Source organism: Zalophus californianus, chromosome 9 (assembly GCF_009762305.2).
Source record: "Zalophus californianus isolate mZalCal1 chromosome 9, mZalCal1.pri.v2, whole genome shotgun sequence".
Lineage (NCBI taxonomy): Eukaryota > Metazoa > Chordata > Mammalia > Carnivora > Otariidae > Zalophus > Zalophus californianus.
This window is the reverse complement of record NC_045603.1, coordinates 13,843,744-13,863,331: the sequence shown is the minus strand read 5'-3', so window position 1 is coordinate 13,863,331 and position 19,588 is coordinate 13,843,744. Positions and strand designations below refer to the sequence as shown.

At 46.8% G+C, this 19,588-nt stretch overlaps 1 protein-coding gene across 7 annotated transcripts in view; it reads right to left on the bottom strand.

Moving 5' to 3' along the window:
- The window catches only part of LARGE1 (LARGE xylosyl- and glucuronyltransferase 1), a 541,701-nt gene that overhangs the window by 275,095 nt on the left and 247,018 nt on the right, over window positions 1–19,588 (bottom strand). For all 7 annotated transcript variants that reach the window (XM_027592150.2, XM_027592145.2, XM_027592147.2 and 4 more), the window contains one exon: window positions 9,591–9,673. In XM_027592150.2, coding sequence (XP_027447951.1) covers window positions 9,591–9,673 — 83 coding nt within the window. The remainder of the gene's footprint in view (window positions 1–9,590; window positions 9,674–19,588) is intronic.

Below are 19,588 nucleotides of genomic sequence, written 5' to 3'. Positions count from 1 at the left end.
CCCTCCAACAGATCCTCTGTCCTGTAAGCCCTGAACGCCCTCCAAAATGATCACACAATCCCCTGCTCATTGTACGATGAATGAAGTCCAGCCTCCTGCATGGAGCTAGCAGAACCTTTGATAATCTCATCCTGTCCACTTCTCCAAGCTCATGTCTTCCCCCTCCCTCCTCAAACCTGCATGTGACCAACTCTTCTTCTTGAGGCATAAACTGCCACCTCCTCTCCATGGCCGCTCCATCCAAAGTGCCCATGCCCTCTCCTACGGCTCCCACACTGCATTGCCCTCTTTGGGTCTTCTTAGCACTTCTTAGTATTGGAAATCTCTATATTCATCTGCAGGTCTATCTCCTCCCCACTGCTAGAATGTGAGCTGTGTAGGGTGGAGGTTCTCTACTTTCACAATGCACCTGTCCTCTTGTTTTCTCTCTCTACAACCCCAGTGCTTGGCAAGTGCTTAGCCATGGGTGCAAGGTCAGAGATTAGTCATGTTTTCCTGCAGGCTTGTGGGCCTGCTGTCTCTCTCCCTTGACCACCTTCACGTTGCCTTGCTAACTGCATCCAGTCTTCCCCATTCAACGGCACTGAGGAAGCCATTCCACTGGGTCACATGCCCTTCTTTGTGCCTCTCGCAGATTTCAGGGCTCAAAACCCAGGTGAATGCTATCGCCTACTGACCATTCACTTCTCTGTTCCCTGGTAGGTGGGAGTCTTGGCACTGGAACTGTGTTTTGTGAATAGTCTTATCCCCAGATTTTTATTAGTCCCTTGTAGATATAACCACCCAGTAATTATTTATTGGAAGAATAAATAAAGACAAGTTAATAATTATCAAGGATATCCAAATGTCCTCACCATCTGACACAGGAGTGTTACAAGTAGAGGCACTTAGGAAAAAAGTGGGTTGGACGATGGTCTCTTAGGCACAAAATCCAAAACACAAACCACAAAAGAAAAAATAAACTGGTTTTGGTCAAAATTAAAAATGTTTGTGTTTCAAAAGATACCATCAAGAAGGTAGAAAAGATAACCTAAGAATGGGAGAAAATATTTGCAAAGCATTTATCTGATAAGGGACTTGTAACCATAATATATACAGGTCTTTTACAACTCAAACAATACAAAGACAAGTAAGCTGATTAAAAACTGAGCAAAGGAGGGACGCCTGGGTGGCTCAGTCAGTTACGTCCGACTGTTGGTTTTGGCTCAGGTCATGATCTCACAGATCGTGAGATAGAACCCCACATCAGGTTCATGCTCAGTGCGGAGTCTACCTGAAGGTTCTCTTCCTCTGCTCCTCTCCCCACCTGCACACTCTTACTCTAAAATAAATAAATCTTAAAAAAAAAAAACTGAGCAAAGGATTTGAACAGCCATTTCTCAAAGAGGATATACAGATGGCCAATAAGTACAAGAAAAGATGCTCAGCAACATCAGACACCAGGAAATGTCGATCAAAACCACAAAGTACTACTTCACAGCCACTGAAATGGCTAAAATAAGACAATAACAAGTGTTGGTGAGGATGTGGGGAGACTGGAGCCCTCACTTGTTGCTTGTGGAATTGAAAGACGGCATAACCGCGCTGGAAACTGGTCCCGCGGGTGTCTCCAAAAATTAAGTGTAAAAAGTTACCACTGCTGAGCTCCTCAGGAGTCCCACTCCTAGTTAGACAGCAAAGCTTGTTCAGAGACCGTCACAGGAGCATTATCCATAACTGTCAAGAAATGGAAACAACCCCAGTGACCACCACGTGACGAGTGGATAAACAAAATGTGGTCGAGTCGGGTGCTGGAGTATTACTGGCAACGCGAATAAATGAAACATCACCTGCTACAACGCAGATGAACCTTGAAAACATGGTGTTCAGCGAAAGCAGCCACTCACGAAAGACCAAATCATACAAGACTCCATTTATATGAAATGTCCCAAATAATCAAATCGACAGGAACAGAAAGGTGAGGGGGGCTGCCAGACAACGGGAGAAGGGAGAAATGTGGAGCGACTCCTCACGGATACCAGGGGTTCTTTGTTAGGTGATGAAAATGGTCTAATATTAGGGAGCAGTGATGGCTGGACGAGTTTGCGAATACTAAAAACCAGCAAATTATACACACCGGAAGTGTGAATGTTACAGCATGTGAATTGAATTCCAATGCTCACTCATTTGCCTGAGCTGGGAAGTGGGGCCTGTGAGTTTGGGGTAGGGAAGAGACCTGGTCTGCTCAGCGGACGCTGGGCTCCGTTCCTCAGGGAGCTGCACCATATGTACGGCAAATGGTGTGCCATGTCGGGAAGGCCTGCAGTCGTCAGGGCTGGCCTCTACCGGAAGGGAAACCCAACTAATCGGGACAGAAAAGAGCCTGATTGTGTCCACATGTGAAAGGATATCCTATGGTGCCCACATTTGAACAAACGTCCTACAGCTCAGAACTAACTGCAATAAAGAGGATGTTTCATTCTCCACGTGTGACTTCTGAGTCTTTTACGTTCACTTCCTCACTCAGGAAGGCAAGAAATATTTTTAATGATTCCAAAAATCAGCCAAAGGCCAAAAGCTTCCAACCTAGTCTCTTTTGTTCACAGGGAGATTAGCAGAAGTGAGACAGATGTTACGGACTTATTTACACCAACTGAACTGCACCAAGGCAGGGGTAAGAACTCCTTCAGAATTTCTTATTCACACACACACACAAAAAGATATTTTTCTCGATATAGGATTTGATGTTATTTAATTTTATCTCTGTACAACATCTAAAATAGTCTTTTATACCAGTCACCAAAATATGCATTTTGGGAGCAAGGCTTTAAGCCCATGAGAAAAGGCTTTTACTACGTGAATAGGCCCGCACATCTTCATATACAACAGGTCCCATGTAGCCTGCTGGGGTCTGAACAATACAGACATTAAGTCTGGTATATATTCAGACCAGATCACACTTTTACAACAAGGAAAGAAGCAAGTGCATGTTTCATCTTCAGCAGAGCCTGCAGACTTCGCTCATAATGAGCAATGCTCCTGTTGTCTCTGGTTTCCCTAACTGCTCCCTGTTCTGGGTTGGGGTGCAATAAAATGGTAACACAAAGAGCAAAGATGATTCAAAGCTCCAGCTTTCTCCCTGCTTTTCCTTTCTTATCTTGTCTGGAATGTGCCACAGCCCCTACAGGGTAATCCAGGGTCTGCTTTTATTAAAATATACAGGGATATCTGAGCGGAAATAATCCTTAATTATTAAGTTTACAATAGAATCGCAATTTTAGAAAAAGAAAGAGGCTCTGACAGCACCTCCGTTCCTCAGTGAGTCTGTTATACTTAGAGATTTAATAGAACTCACTGCAGAAAAACACAGCGGCCAGGAGGGTTTTTCGGTGTGAGCTCTTGGTTTGAGGGAGGACGAGCGGCAGGCACTGAAACTGTGGGAAGATTCAAGGGCAAGTCAGTATCACAGCAGAAAAGCTTTCTGTGGGGGAAGAAGAACAGAGCAACTTTCCAAAAAAAATCAAAAGGCCTGTGGCTTCCAGGCTTTGGCAGAGCCAAGGTTACAATCCCAGGAGCATCAAGGACTCCACTGTGACCTTGGACAAGCTACTGAACCTCTGTGAGCCTCAGTTTCCTCGTCCATTTGTGCGGATAACGGCATCTACCGTGCCAGGTTGGGATGAAGGTCAAATACAATGGCCTATGTGATGCTCAGTATCTGAACCACACAAAGTATTTCTCTTTGACCTTACATACATGCATGACCAAACGGCATAGATGCCTTACCTGTTCAAAGATACCACATGCCCACGGTACTTTCTCTTTTCCCTAGCTTTACCGAGGTATAATTGACAAAAATTGTATAAATTTAAGGTACATATTAAATATATTATTTAATTTTTTAAAAGATTTTATTTATTTATTTTACAGTGAGAGAGGGAACACAAGCAGGGGGAATGGGAGAGGGGGAAGCAGGCTTCCCGCTGAGCGGGGAGCCCAATGTGGGGCTCGATCCCAGGACCCTGGGATCATGACCTGAGCCAAAGGCAGACCCTCAACGACTGAGCCACCCAGGTGCCCCTACATTAAATATATTATAAACATTAAGGTGATGTATCTGTATATGTATACATTGTGAAATAATCTCTGCAATCAAGCTAATTAACTTATCCATCCCCCAGTGACCATTTCCTTTACTCCATGCTTTTTTCCTAAGTCTTACTAGAACATTAATTCCAAGGCTTTATTTTATTTAACGTAGGTTCCACACGCAGTGTGGAGTCCAATACAGGGCTTGAACTCACGACCCTGAGATCAAGCCCTGAGCTGGGACCAAGAGTCGGACGCTTAACTGACTGAGCCACCCAGGTGCAACCCACTAAGCCTTTAAAACCACTATTTACTTCATGCTCAGCACCTCAAAAATACATATTTTGGCGGAGGGATGAAGGGGTGATTACAGAGATCATAGTAATGATAACAATTCTCTACATGGTCACCCAAAATGATGATTAAAAATCAAAATAATGATACTCAAAATACTTTTTTTTTTCAGTGGCGAGCTCAGACTCTGAAGCTAGGCTGACTGGATACAAAGCCAGCTCTAGCATCTTCTCTGACCCTGAGCTCTGACTCAACCTACGGATTCTCAGCTTCATCATCTGTAAAATGGGGATAATTATAGTACCCACCTCATGGAGTCACAGGAGCATGAAATGCATTAATATCTGAAAAACACTTAGAGAGCTAGGTTTGTATTTGTTCAATACACAAAATACAGAAATGTTTCTCATAGATTACCTCTGATAATAGTCCAACAGGGCTCTAAGAGAGGTTAGAGAACAAGCCAAACCTCTAAGTACAGAGACTTCACTAGGGTCGCCCAGCTCACAGATGGTAAGACCAGAATCAGAACCTACTTCTGTTTGTTTGTTTTATTCAAATCCTAGGTTCTTCACATCACAATCTGGAAACTGCTTCTATAATAAGTTTAAGCCTGAATGAGCAATAACACAATTAGAGGCAGATACTGGGCACAAATATGCTGTTTTATCCTCCATGTTCTTCAGGGGCACAGTGAAGTTTAAAAAAACAAACAAACAAACAAACAAAAAACCCACCAAAAACCCAGCTGCTTGATATGCAAAGTAAGGGAAATCACCCAGTTTCTTCCTGGCAACAGGGCTGTAGAGTGTGAGAATAAGTAGATCATCCTCGCAAACAAATATTAAATTTTTACAAGCTGGCCCACCTTCCCGTCCAGGAGGTAAACACCTAGCTGCTAAGTAATGTTTTTTCTTCCTCTGCCCACTAAAAGCTCAGTTTCTTTGAAGAGCTGCTATACTTCCCAGTTTATCTGCAAATGGAGTTGGAGTTCTGTCCCCCAATTTTTCTTTAAACACCCTTCCATCTAGGTGACACAGGAACAGAGTGTACTCTTTTCTGCTAGGTAAACTCTCTTTCACGTATATTTTATATTTACTTTTTCTCATTTACCCTTTTTCTTTATTACAGAGGTTGCATAATGAGATGACCAAAAATACATGTAAAGAGAAGACAAAAGCAAGATCACCTTTATTTCTCCTTCTCTAAACACAACACAAAGAACTCCATTTCTAAACATGGCCTCTGCCAGTCCTTCTGCCACGGTATTTTGACCATGTTTACATGGCTTGTTCTTACACAGTGGAATAATATGCACATGTTTTGAACCGTGTTGTCACTTATAAAATATAATTTGTCCACATTAGGACAAGACCAACCAAGAACATGGTTTACTACAAAAGGGTGTTCCATTATTTAGTCTTATTGTTTTCTAAGTATTATTCAAATTTTTAGGATTATAAATAGTTATGTCATAAAAGCGTTTTTGGTAGTCAGGATTATCCTTTGAAGACAGAGTCCCTGAAGTAGTCATATGGGGTCAAGGTCTTGGGCATTAACACCATAAAATTTCTTTCCCAAAAGATTATAGCAATTTGCAGCTCTGGTAGGAGTATATAAGAGTGCCTGGGATCACTCTTTTACGATCTTTTAAACTAGAGCGTGCCCACTGTCGCCAGGCATACTGCAGAAGTAAAATGGATTGGATGTAACAAAGCAAGCCTTAAATGAAAATTTGCTGAAAATCCTGTCTGGAAAATAAATCTAATTGCTGTAATTAACAGTGAAAGCCAAAAGAAGCATCCTACCACTATTATTATATTATTATTAACATTAGAAAGGTACTTCATTTGCCAAAGCATTTTATAATCATGTATTGGTTAATCCCCATAACGTGCCTCGGAAGCAACGAAGCTATTTATAGACAGACTTTCTGCGCGAAAAGTCTTTCAAAAGTCCTTTTGTCTTGATATCTCAAGTCATTATCACCAGTACATCAATTCACATTCTCATTTGTCGAATTTCAAGGATGGGAGGGACTGAAGTGGTCATCTGAACCAAGATCAAGTAGTCACTGACGTGGCGTGCAGAATTTTCCTAATGCATACTAAGAATTTGCTTTCTTCTCAACTCCCCATGCCTCCACAAAAGCATGGCATGCCATCAGGGGCCAATTATAAACCTGCTATTTTTAAATGTAACATCTTTGTGCTACACAGTGACTGTAGGAGTAAAAGTTTACACTCAATGGGGTTCCTCAGGGTTTCAGCAACTACTGGAATTATTTGATATGTAGCTAAAGCAATAGCGATAATATTTATGCCCAACAACACCGAACATTTTTATGGCTTTAAAATTTGCCATAATTGAGAAACAGCACAAGTGACTATCTGTAATCATGCACATACTCTTTTCTAAAAAGGGGGCGCCCCCCCAATCAGGGAGGGATCGAGTTCTTTCGTGGTGACAAGAAATAAACACAAAAAAGTTGAGAACCACTCCTCTAATTCAGTGCTTAGAAGACAAAATGCCTGGTTTCAAACAGCAGATGAAGGCTGCAGAACCACAAGGAGTCTCAAAAATGGCACAGGGGCGATGGTGGTGAACAAAGGGTTTCTCACCTTATGTCAAAGACGTGAGGTTGAGCCCTGCTTCGTCATTATTTATTTGGTATTACATTTCCTTCTGAGACGTGCAGCTGAAATCCCAATGCCAACTGCACAGGCTAAGAGGAGGGAACGGAGAGCCCCTACCACTAGCTGGCAGTGTTCTCTACTTGGTGGTTACTTATTTCTCCCCTTTCCCCACTCTGGGGTTGGGGGGGTTGAGGCAGGGAATCCCCCCACTCCTGGGTGGGGAGCAAATCTGCTTGCTGACTATAAGCACAGCAGGGCACCCAGGAAAAGACCCACCGGGTGGTTCAGTACAACTGAGCGAATAAATTTTGTCTTCAACCTAATAAATTCTGGGGTGCACGGATTCACAGCAAAAGTTAAGTGACCTAAGAACTAAAGTCTAAAGGGTTAAAATGACCTGCTGAAAGTCACTCAGTATAGAGTGGTATGACTGTGTCATCAAACCAGGTCTGAGCTAGATCTATTAGTTAACTGGTTGAATAAATAGATCTTCAGGTTATTTATTAATGAAGTTTCCCAGATGCACTAGTTAAACAAGTAAACATTGACTGAGCATCTAACACTTAGGAAGTCCTTCCCTAAGATACGGAGAATCCAGAAATCTAAGGCATGCTTTCTGTCCCCAGAAGTCCCATATTCTACTACAGAAGACACAACGTGAATAAATAAAAGACAATGTACTAAGTACAGTGATAAAAAGATGCACAGGGTATTGTGGGCTGGGAGAAGGCAGAGCCCTAGCGCAGAATGACCGGTACTGGTGGGCCTCCTGTTAGAAGGATAAGGAGTTTGCAAAGTTGGGAGGGGGAAAAAGGAGGGAGGAGGTGAGGAAGGGACAAACAGAGCGGCATGGGGACGACAGCAGGCAGGGCACACCCGGGAGAGGGTGAAAACTATGAGCAGGTCAGTGTTGCTGGAAAGTAAAGCCCCAGCAAGGGGAAGAGAGAGAAAGCATGCTGAGGATAACAGCAGGCCCTGACGGGTCTGTGTGGTCTCTAACCTGATGGTAAAGAAACTCGATTCTCTCCCCTCCATGACAAGAAGCCAATGAAAGGTTTGAAGACATCAGATTTGCCTTTCTGAAATACCACCTGGCCTTAGAGGCTGGCTCTGTGGGGACTGGAAGGCCTGGTGGAGGAGAGAGAACATGCAGACCTTAACTGTGCCAGGTGCAGTAGGGATGAAGAGAAAGGGAAGAAATTAACACTATGAAGAGGGAAAACGCCCAAGTGCATCACAGAGGGGCTGGGTGGGGGTCTGAGAGAGAAAGTGGAACCAACAGTCAGTTTCTTGCATGGCCTGCCGGTCTTGGGTGCCCACCACACCTCCCATCTCTGCTGCGGCCATTGACCGCTAGATTTGGGCATTAACTTCACAGTGATCTTTGGTTTGTTGAGCTCTAAGAGCTTTTCACCACTGTTCCTACTGCTCAGAACCTTCTGGATCTTGGCTACAGCCACGAATAAGCTTCATCTAAACCCTTGGTAAGAATGTTAGAACAGAGCCAAGGACACTGGCTGGAACTACAGACTCAATTCTGGATACACCGTCAGTAAGTCTAGATATCCATCAAGCTGAACAGTGAAAACAGAAGAAAGTCCCTGTTAAAAAGAACAAGCAAGTGGCAGGAGTTTAACTTGGACAAGAGATGACTCGGGAGAGGCAGATCACTTCCAGGTGGAAAAGGACCCCATTGTTTGTAGGGCCGTTTCCATGGGAATCCACTAGGACCCACAGACAGCAGCTACAGGCTGGAAAACTTCGGTTTAATATAAGACAGGACTTTCTGATGGTTAGAAACGCCCAAACGTGGGACAGGCTACGTTGGAATAGAGTAAGCAACCTCTATCAGTTTGCTAGAGCTGTCCTAACAAAATACCACACACTGGGGGTGCTTAAACAACAGAAACCTAGTTTCTGCGGTTCTGGCAGGTGAAGTCTGAGATCAGGGCCTGCAGGGTTGGGTTCTCCTGAGGCCTCCCTCCTGGGCTTGGAGATGGGTCTTTGCTCTGTGTGAGGCTGTCTCCCAATCTCCCCTCCTTATCAGGACACCAGTCATATTAGACTACAGTCCATTCATAATTGCCTCAATTTAACTGAATTACCCCTTTAAAGGCCAATTCCAAATACAGTTCGCATTCTGAGTTATTAGGGGCGAGGGCTCCAATAGATCAATTTTACGGGGATACTGTTCAGTCCATCACACAACCTATCAATAGGGGCGTGTACACAGAGGGGTCTGGTGACTGTCAGGCAACGGAAGGCCAAGGAAGAAATGGAAGCCTCAAATTTGGAGTGTCCCTAAAGGGTCCCCTTAGGTCTAAGAGCTACAATCCTAAACATTGTGGGACAACACCTCATTGCTTCTGTTAAACATTATTAACACAATAATCTCCCCCAGGGTTTCAGACAAAAATCACATTTTCACGGCAGCTTCAGTGACTGATGAGAAATGTTGCTCTTCTATACCCCGCCCTTGAGGAAGCGTGCAGGCTGGCGGTCACACACACAAGTCACATGCACGAGTCACATGCACAAGCTGCGCGCCCAAGCCTCACGCACCAGCCCACAGGGTACCACGGCCACGCTTACCTGTGAAACAGGACAGACTTGACCAAGGTGACAACGTCGCGGCTGGCATTATACCCGGCACAGACGATAGCAACGTGGATTGTCTGGGAAGCAAAGAACACAGGGCAAGAAGTCAGACAGATGGAAGAGGGCCTTCCTGGTGCTTCAGACCATGCGGAAAAGAAAAATCACCCTGATCTCTTATGGGATCGTTAGAAAACAAAGGGCATAGTTTGCAGCTGTGGAAAATAACTTGAGATGGTTTTATTAAGGCCCTTTTAATCAGTTTATGGAGCAATCATCATTTGGAAACCAATCCTTAAGGCTCTTTGCAATTACGTTTTGGGGACTAGAGAAAGGGCAATTGGTCAAACAGGCAAATGGTGAGTCTCCTACTCCCACGCTGGGAGACCGTGACAAAGGGTGACAAGAGAGAAGAAAGAAATACATTCCGAAAGGAAGAACTGATAGTCAGGGGTCTTAGACTGAGAAGCAATGGCTCGGAGGTGGGAAATGTTCTTGCAAGATGTCTCAGATTAAGGGTGCCTGATTGGGCCAAGAGACCAATGGGAACGTCTATAAGGGTACATCTATAAAAAGGGCCCCAGCTGGGACATCATTCTAAGAACTGAAGACTGGCAGAATTAAAGGGAACCTTATGGCCCATCTCCTCTGACTCTGTCCTTTAGCTCAGGGTGACTGTGGGAAAGTGGTGGCATCAGGTGACTCACAGTAATACAGGGGCCATGGCACGTCCTGCAGGAGGTCATGGAGTACGGAAGGGGATAATACCAAGAGCAGAATGTGGTGTTTGGCACACTGCCTTCCAATCACAGCAGAGATGATCTCTAGAGCTGAGCCTCCCAAAGGGGAGGTCCCTTGGCACCCCGGTGGGCTGTACGTGAATTATAGGATACAAAGTCGCTTATCTCTTCAAGCGAGAGCTCAAGGCTACCAGGCAGGGCTGGCTCCCTCAGGCTGGGCTACCCTCTGAGCTTCAGCAACTTGACAGAGATTGAGAAGCCCTGGTCTAGTGCAGCCCATACAGAAAGTCATCCAGCCTCTCAAAACAGCTCCAAGAATGAAAGGTTCACACCTCTCGATGTATCTTTTACTGATGTGCAGCCTTCCTTGACTTGAAACCAGCCTAATACCCACCCCACCTTGCTCTGTCCTGGGAGGACTGCAGAACAAGTACTTTCCCTCCAGCACCCAATACCTAATGAAACTACTCACAGCCTTGGTTCCCAATGGCACAGCTTCTGGACCTCCGTTATTCTAATCAGCCAGTTCAAAACACTGTTCTGTTGACTCTATGCACCGCTTTTGCAACTCCCTAGGAGTCTAGAATTACTTTAAAGTAAAAAGTAAAAAAAAGGGGGGGGGGGAAGGGAAGAAAAATGCAGTTCTGATATACTGGACTCTCCCCTACAGGCTTTCAGGACAATGACCTCCGGCTCCCAGGCCTGCTTCACCACCCCACCCACAACATCATCAAGGGAAGTTACTCGGGCTTAGACAGGTGGGATTCAAACTGTGGAACAGAGATTCTTCATCCTTATAACATACCAGAAACACCGGAAAGATTTTTAAACTACATCCTGTGCCCCAACCCCACCTCAGACCAATTAACTCACAGTCTCTGATGGCCAGGATTTAAAATTCCTCTGCTGGAAGCCAGTGGTTCTCAATAGGAGGCAAAAGTCATCCCCCCTGCCCTGCCCAGAACATCGGACAAAGTCTGTCTGGAGTCCTTTTCGGTGGTCACTCCTGGGGATGTGCGGGGCTATGGCATCAAGTGGGCAGAGACCAGAGATGCTGCTCGACCCCCTACGAGGCACAAAGCAGCCCCCACAATAGAGAATTACCTTGCCCCAAAGCTCACAGGGCTGTTGTGAGGAAATTCAGCTTCCAGAAAGAAGCAAGAGGGCGTGTGGGGAAACTCAGACCCACGAGCTACCAACCCAACCTCGTCTCACATAAAATTAGACCATATTGGGGCGCCTGGGTGGCTCAGTTGGTTAAGCAACTGTCTTCGGCTCAGGTCATGATCCTGCAGTTCCAGGATTGAGTTCTGCATCGGCGGGGGGGGGGGGGGTCCCTGCTCGGCAGGGAGTCTACTTCTCCCTTTGACCCTCCCCCATCTCATGCCCTCTCTCTCATTCTCTCTCTCAAATAAATTAAAAAATTAAAAATTAAAAAAAAATTAGACCATATTATGCATATCTTAATTTCTCCACCTGTAAAACGAAGACACCATCGCTTATCTCTGGATATCATCTCCCAAAGACTCAGCATGAGAGACTGTAAAGCGGAATGCCACTGTCACCATTTAAATCACGAAGGAAATGAATAGGAAAACGCCTATACGTGGGAGACATAGCCAGGAAGGGGACAAGAATGCATAAAAGCTGAATCAGGCTCTTTGGAATCACAAATATTTAAACACATGGCCTCCCAGATATCAAACTTTGTCTGGGCTTCAGGGTTCAGGGGCTTTTGAAAATGGGCCCATTAGATGTAAGCACAAGAGTGCACATTCGCAAACATTTTACATAATTTTCCAAACTCTTCAGTTTCGTCCAATACACCTGCCACCACGAATAAATTCATCATCCGGAGCCGCAGAGCCCAGGCCCTGTTCCCCGGGAATGCAGAAAATCGGGAGTGCCGTGAACATGCCTTGGAGTTCTGGATGGTCCCAACTTTTTGTGGGGCCGGGAGTGAACAGGGGACAGGGATGAACGCTCCTTGAAAGAGCACAGTCACAAATATGGTCTCACCATGATAACTTGGCTCGGAAGCTACGAAGTCCAGGTTTTAAGTGTTTGCATGTAGTGACTTAAAGAGGACCGACCAATGGCCACACCTACTGGGACATTCCCCTCAACAGAGTGACGGGTCTGAATATCAGATTCAGTGACCACTGTCCCCTCACAAGAATTCCTTATATTTTATATGGATGTCATACTTGCCTTTACTGGTCACAAAGCTCGGAGGGGGGTTGGGGGTGATGATGTTATCTGCTCCTCCAGACTCACTCTTCTTCCAATTCACTCCTGCCCCAAACAGGTACCCCTAATTTGCTCCATGCCTGAGCTCCTGACTTTACAGAATGAGTAACTGGGCTCCCATTGCCTCGGGTTTCTGGTTGAGTTTGGTCACTGGGAGGCCTGATGGCAGGTGGAAAGAGAGGTCAGATCCCCTGCGCCTTTCAGAAACCCTCTCCCAGAGTTCCGGCTCTCTTGGGCTCCTTAAGGCCACCTGCCTCGTGCCCTATGGGCCCAGGGGTTGTAGTGACTCTCTCTAGGGAGCTCCACCACCCTCACTGGCTCCCATGCCTGTGGCCCTGCCTCAAACCCTTCCCAGCTCGTCTGTGTGTGCCATCAGTTTCCTTCTAGGGCCTGACCAGTTCCAGTGACCCTTCCTTAGCCCTGCATCAGTCCTGGTGGCTGGAAGGGAAGCACAGGTGGCTCTGAGGCATTCAGAGATAAACTGCTGATCCCGAAGGTGAAACGAGGCAGGAGAGCACCAACAGAATTGCACTGGAGAATGTGTGAGTTGTGTTTATAAATTTTAAGCAGCTTGACAAAGTTCTCAGACACATGAACCACAGGTTCTTTCTAAGGAAGCCCACAGAGCATCCTGCTCACTCCCTCCAGTCCTGACCCTGGTGCTCAGCACACATCCACGAGCTGTACCTGAAGATATGACGTAGACAACTAGGGCCAAGTGGGTGATGTTTACTTCTAGGACTTGGAAGAAGGATCCAGGCCTGACACAGGCATTTCTGGAGTCCCTAACGTGCCAGGCCCTGTGTTGTGCTCAGAAGACAGAAAGGTGAATCAGTCCCCCAGGGCCAAGTGAAGAGGGAGAACGACCGCTACCCAGACAATCCCATCAGAGATCGGGAAGGCTCCGCAGACCGGCGAGCTCAGTGTCCTTGCAAGCCAGAGTAGCCTGAGCCACCTAGACCAAGAGGATGCCAGGGATCGGCAGGGAGGAGAGGGCATTCCAGTGACTCCACCAGGGCAACCGTCACTCCTGACATTCAGGGCCAGCTGGGATTTGTAGCTCTCTGCTTGTTAGCCTTCACTGGAACCAGAAAAAGAACATTCTCTGTGTTCCGCACCCCCTTGCCCCCACCCCAACACACACAAGAAAAATCTCCACGGGGTTTTTTTCAAATAGGGATGCAGGGGGAAAAAAGAGTCCCAAAAGAAATCCAGAAGAAACTAAGGGATGGCAGGCAAGGTGTGAGCCTGGCACAAGTAATCAGTGCTGTGCCCAGCTGTGCTGCCCCCAGGAACGCTAGGAGCCGCAGGACCCGGAGGGCCTGGTACTCCCTGCGAGGCACTCTGTCTGGGGCACAACTGAGTGCGAGCACGTCCTGTCGGGGACACTGCCGGCAAGGAGAGAGGGGAAACCCATTGCAGCACCAGTACCTGTGCTGTGAAAAGTCAGGCTCAGCGGCAGGACAGCGGCAGACCTCCATGCTGGGGACGAGGGGAGGGGAGGCAGGCCTCCCAGGGGACAGGCGGCTGGGGAGAAGCACACAGCCAGGGCCAGAGGCGGGGGTGGCTTTGTGGGGAAAACCCAACCAGAGTGAAGAGATCCGGTTTGAGCTGCCACGTCAAAGCTGAGCTGCTGCTATATGACCGTGGAGCATCGCTTCATGTCCCTGGGCCTTCCCGGCTTGCCTATAAAATGGAGATTAAAAATGGGCACCGCGCTGGGTCACTGTGAGCATCCAACGAGAGCAAGAAGGTGCCCCTAGTGAATGGACGCTGCTTACCGAATGCCTGAATAGCATACGGAGAAGTTGTTCAACATCTCTGTGCTTGAACCCCCTCAAGCTACACAACAGGGACATAACACTACGCATCCTCAAGGGGTTGTTGAGGATGAGGAATAAGTGGCTCTCAAACTCAGTGTGCACCATGATCCCTGGAGGGCTTGTTCAGACAGAGTGAGGGATGGGGGCGGGGAGGGGGTAGGGAACACTTCCCCCGAGTTTCTGATCTAGGAGGTTGACATGCGGGCCTGAGGACGGCCTGCATCCAGGTGATGCTGATGCTGTTGGTCCAGGGACCACACTTTGAGAACCACTGCTCTAGCTAAATGCTTTGAAGACTGCTGGGTAAAAACTCAACCGGACGTTAGCTGTGATCACACAGAGTATGAGGGGTGTTCCAAGAATCTGTTTCCAATACCTCTCCAGTGGAGAGCACCTTCTCCTGCACTTGTATAAAAGAACGAGAGACAGCACGCATCACTGTCCCCAGGTCTTGGAATTCATGACTCTCTCAGGGTGAGGATGAGGCAAGGAGGACTCAAGATGCAGGCTTTTTCTGTGCCAAGAACAAAACCGTGGAGATCAGGAGAGCTGGGTGTTGGCTGCAGCTCTGCCTCTGGCCGGCTGAGTGACCTTGTGCAAGTGACTTGACCTCTCTGATCCTTGGTGAATCCTCGAGACAAGGAGGAGGGTAGAATTTCTATATATAGTAGTACACAGGGGACACTTTCCAAGACCTCCAAGGGACACCTGAAACTGTGGACACTACTGAACCCTATATAGATTGTTTTTTTCCTACAGATGCATCCCCATGATAAAGTTTAAGTTATAAATTAGGCACAAATTAACAACAGTAACTAATAATAAAACAATTATAGCCATATACCGTAACAGGTTACATGACTGCGGTCTCTCTCAAAGTATCTTACTCTACCTCACCCACTCTTCCTGGGATGATGGGCGATAATAAAATGCCGAGGTGCTGAGTTATAGTCAGGGGTCCGATGCCAGCCTTCTGACACAGCGTCAGGCTACTAAGGACCTGACGAATCGTCAGGAGGATCAGACTGCAGCTGACCACGGGTAACCGTAACTGTGGAAAGTGAAACCACGGAGAAGGCGGGATTCCTGTAGAGTCCTCCTAATATCCAGCATTTTCCAAAATTCAAGATGAAGAGTGAGACAGGGTGGTGACATTCTCATCCAACGTCCCGTGGCTCAGCCAGTCGGCGGCAAATCGAGGGGCTGAATTCAAAGTCCTGCTGTTAAGCCCATGCTACCGGGTCTCAATAAGACACACAAAGAACTGTGAAAATGAAAGCAATGTATTGCTGATGAGCCGCCTAAACTCATCTTACAAACCTCCAGCGCATCTCTACTCTTTTGGGAAGTCAGTGATCAAGTTCTGTCTCCTCTAAATACTAAACCATGGACCCCAAAGACAAAATTATCTCAACCCTGTAGAAGACAAAAGTAGACACCTCCTATCGTGTATCAATTATATTTTGATTAAAAAATTAAAAATAGGGATGCCTGGGGGGTTCAGTCGCTTAAGGGTCCAATTGTTGGTTTTGGCTCAGTCATGATCTCAGGGTTGTGAGACTGAGCCCCACAATGGGCTCTGTGCTCAGCACAGAGTCTGCTTAGGATCCTCTCCCTCTGCCCCTCCCCCTGCTCACACTCACTCTTGCTCTCTCTAAAATAATAAAAATAAATCTATAAAAAAAATTAAAATAATTTACAAGTAAGAGTGGACACCTCCTGATTGTAATGGTATCCATGCTGCCAGGGGCTCAGTGAGGTAGGCCAGTATGAAGACAGCGAAGGGCCACACCGCGAATGGGGACTTCGAGCACCTTCTCCATAGTCAAGGCCTAAGAAACAGAGAACACATGAATGAACCACCTGGCATTCTCCACCCTGCATACTTCCGGCCTGCTTTAGGGCTTCTCTGTGTGACAAACAACAGAGTACCCCTAGCAGTCAGATACCCAAATGCTACGTGAAGAACATACGAAAAGGGTGAGGCTGATTTTAGGGTGGGTCAAGCAGAAGCTTCACTGCTACAGAAGACTCACATTTGGGACAGGTGGGCTGTCTGAACACAGGCACATACTGACCTGCCACGGACGGCACACGCCACGCTCCTACCTACAGAATGACGCCCCTGACCCAAAAAGCCCGCACACGTTGCCAAAACACATGGCCATTCTGCAAGTGTCAACAGTGCAACTTCTCTGTGCCAGACTCCCTCGTAGGTGCTGGGGAAAAGAAGGGAGCAAAAGAGGGAGACCAGGCTGTGTGGCAATGAGTCCACAAGGAGAAAGCTGGGGAGTAAGGCAGACCTTCTAGAGTGCATGGGCCTTTGCAAAAAGTGTGAAGAGAGAAGCCACTTGAGGGTTCAAAGCTGAGAAATGGCATGCTCCGACTTAAATTTTAAAAGACTCACTCGAGCTACCAGTTGAGAAGATTAGCTCTGTGTGCATGTGCAGGGGTGGGGGTGGGGAAGGGAGCAAGGAAGCTGGAAGCAGAGAGAACACTCAGGGGGCTACCTGCAACCCCCTGAGCACAGCGGATGCTGTGATAGGCTGCCCAAATGCCCTTCAGTGAGGTCTGTGTTGCCCTGGGGGCCAGGATCCGCCTGGCTGCAGAGAGCCGCCCCCCCTGGGGCAGCCACTGCCAATAAACCCCAGCATCTTCAGACTCCGGCCCCAAGGACCTGCCTTCACAAACTGCATGTGAAACTTCACAGCACCCTAAGCCGGGGGTGGTACAGGGCAGGGAGGCAAACGTGGAGGTGTGACATGGCCACATGATGTATTCTTTCAAAGTCCCTTGTGATCTGTCTGCAGTCGACTTCTCTAGCAGAGGAAACAGAAGAGTATATGTATTAAGATTTACAACGTGTGGCAGGGATGTGGGGAAACTGCACCCTTGTGTGTTGTTGCTGGGGGTGTAAAATGGTGCAGCTGCTGTGGAAGAGAATATGGTGGTCCCTGGAATAATTAAAAACAGAATCACCATATAATCCAGCCATCCTAACTTCGAGGTATATATCCAAAAGAACTGAAAGCAGATCTCCAAGAGAGGTGCGCACACCCATGTTCATGGCAGCATTATTCACAATACCAAGAGAGGGAAAGCAGCCTGGGTGTCCACCGTCAGATGAATGGGTACACAAAATGTGGTCCAGACATACAATGAAATATTATTCGGCTTTAACAAGGAAGGAAATCCTGTCTCACGCTACAATGTGAACTTTGAAGACATCATGCTAAGTGAAATAAGCTAGTCACCAAAAGACAAGTACCGTTTGATCCTACTTATATGAAGTACCTATAGGAGACAAATTTACAGGAAGCAGAATGGTGGTTGCCAGGGTCTGGGGCGAGGGGAGGGGAGGGAAAAATGGGAGCGGGTATAGTTTATTCTGCAAGATGATAACGTTCTAGAGATCTGTTGCACAGCGATGGGAATACACTGACCACTACTGAAATGCACACTTCATTTTTAAGAGAGTAAATTTCAGGTTACATGGCTTTGTTGTACCACAATTAAAAACAAAAGAGATTTATAACTGGAGACCCACATTTTTCAGCTATGTGGCCTCACTAAGCTCAGGCTTCCCTAGTTAAAACTTTACGATAATTGAGTCCAGGAGCTAACACATGTACAAGTGCAGTGTCTGGTACCAGATACTTGCACAAAAAGTGAAAGCAGACGTGATCACCAACGCCTTGCCTCCTCCTTTCACGGTGCTCATGCTCTGATCAACCTGGAAGACTCAAGAGGTTTCCTTGCTTCCATAATGTGCTCTCAGTTTGGGATGCCCTGGTGCTTCACCTCACATATCAAACTCCTCCCCATCTCTCAAGATATACCAGCACCTGCTGGGAACTCAGTTTCTTCATCTATTAAAAAAAGGCGGGGGGTAAGAATTTGTCAAGGTCTGCTGGACATATTAACTGAGATGATTCACGTAAAGGGATTAGAGCCTGGGGTCATGTAAGTTAGAAGAGAGGCGTCAGCAATCAGTAGTATTAATTATTATTCCTATAAGAGTCTAGAGTATGCTGAAGGCTCTACATTCAAGGCCTTGAGCCTTAAATATTCTTGAAAGTCAGGCGTCAGTTTCTTTCCTTCTGCCCTTACCCCAACTGTCCTTCAAGTAAGGACTGGGATAGTCCTTCCCTCACGGTTGAAAGGAGGGCTTTCAGAGCTGCCCAACTCCCTCTGCTGTGTCAAATGTTGGTGCCGCCTTCATCCACCTCCCATACAAGAGGGCAGAAGACAGAGGAAAGAGGAGATGAGCCACTGGAATCATTCATTATTTGGGCCATGGGAGCTACTGTGCAAAAACCAGGACAGACTTCTTATCTTGCTCTGCTTTACCGTCAACATCTTTAAAATGAGACGGTTGCATCTTTATTTGTTGTTGTTGTTAATGGCACATTTTCAAAAGAAATAACATGTAATAAGAGAGCATGATACAGAAAGCAGATCAGGGCAGGACTCCTTTGGAGTAAGCACAGACAGGAGGCTGTAAGAGACGGGACCCCTAGTCAGGGTCATGGTGTGGTGGCCACCTCCAAGACTGTCCCCAGTGATCCCTGCAGCCCTGGTAGAGCCTCTCCTACACTGTATCAGGGTCAGTCTGTATGACTGATAGAGCTTGGCAGAACTAACAGTGTATTATATCCAAGGCAAGGTCACAGGGAAGACTGTGGCCTCTGCCTTGTTCTGCTCGATCCCTTACTCCGGGGACAGCGAGCTGCTACAGTGCGAGAACACGCAAGCAATCCTAAGGACCTGAGGTCCCAGCCACGCCAGCGTGCCATCTCCGAAGCAGATCAAGCCTACCAATGACAGCCACCCTGGCAGAAATTGTAACTGCAAACGTAGGAGAACCCTCCAGACACAACGTACAAGCTGCTTCCAGACTTCCTGATTCTCAAACTGTACGACAAAATAAATGCTTGCTATTTGAAGTCATTAGGTTTGGGGGATAACTTGAAGCCATCAATGATGAAGCCATCAATAACTACTAGACTTGGGTAGGGGAGGTAACCTAAGTAACCACTACAGGAGCAAGGGTTCCCAAAATCGCTGAAGAAAATCCTGCTAGGTTTCTTCCAACTATAATGTTCCCTAACTCCAGGGCCTGACATTTAGGGAAACTATTTTAGCACACTTACATCCTTGAAGGAGCCCGGAAGACCACCTA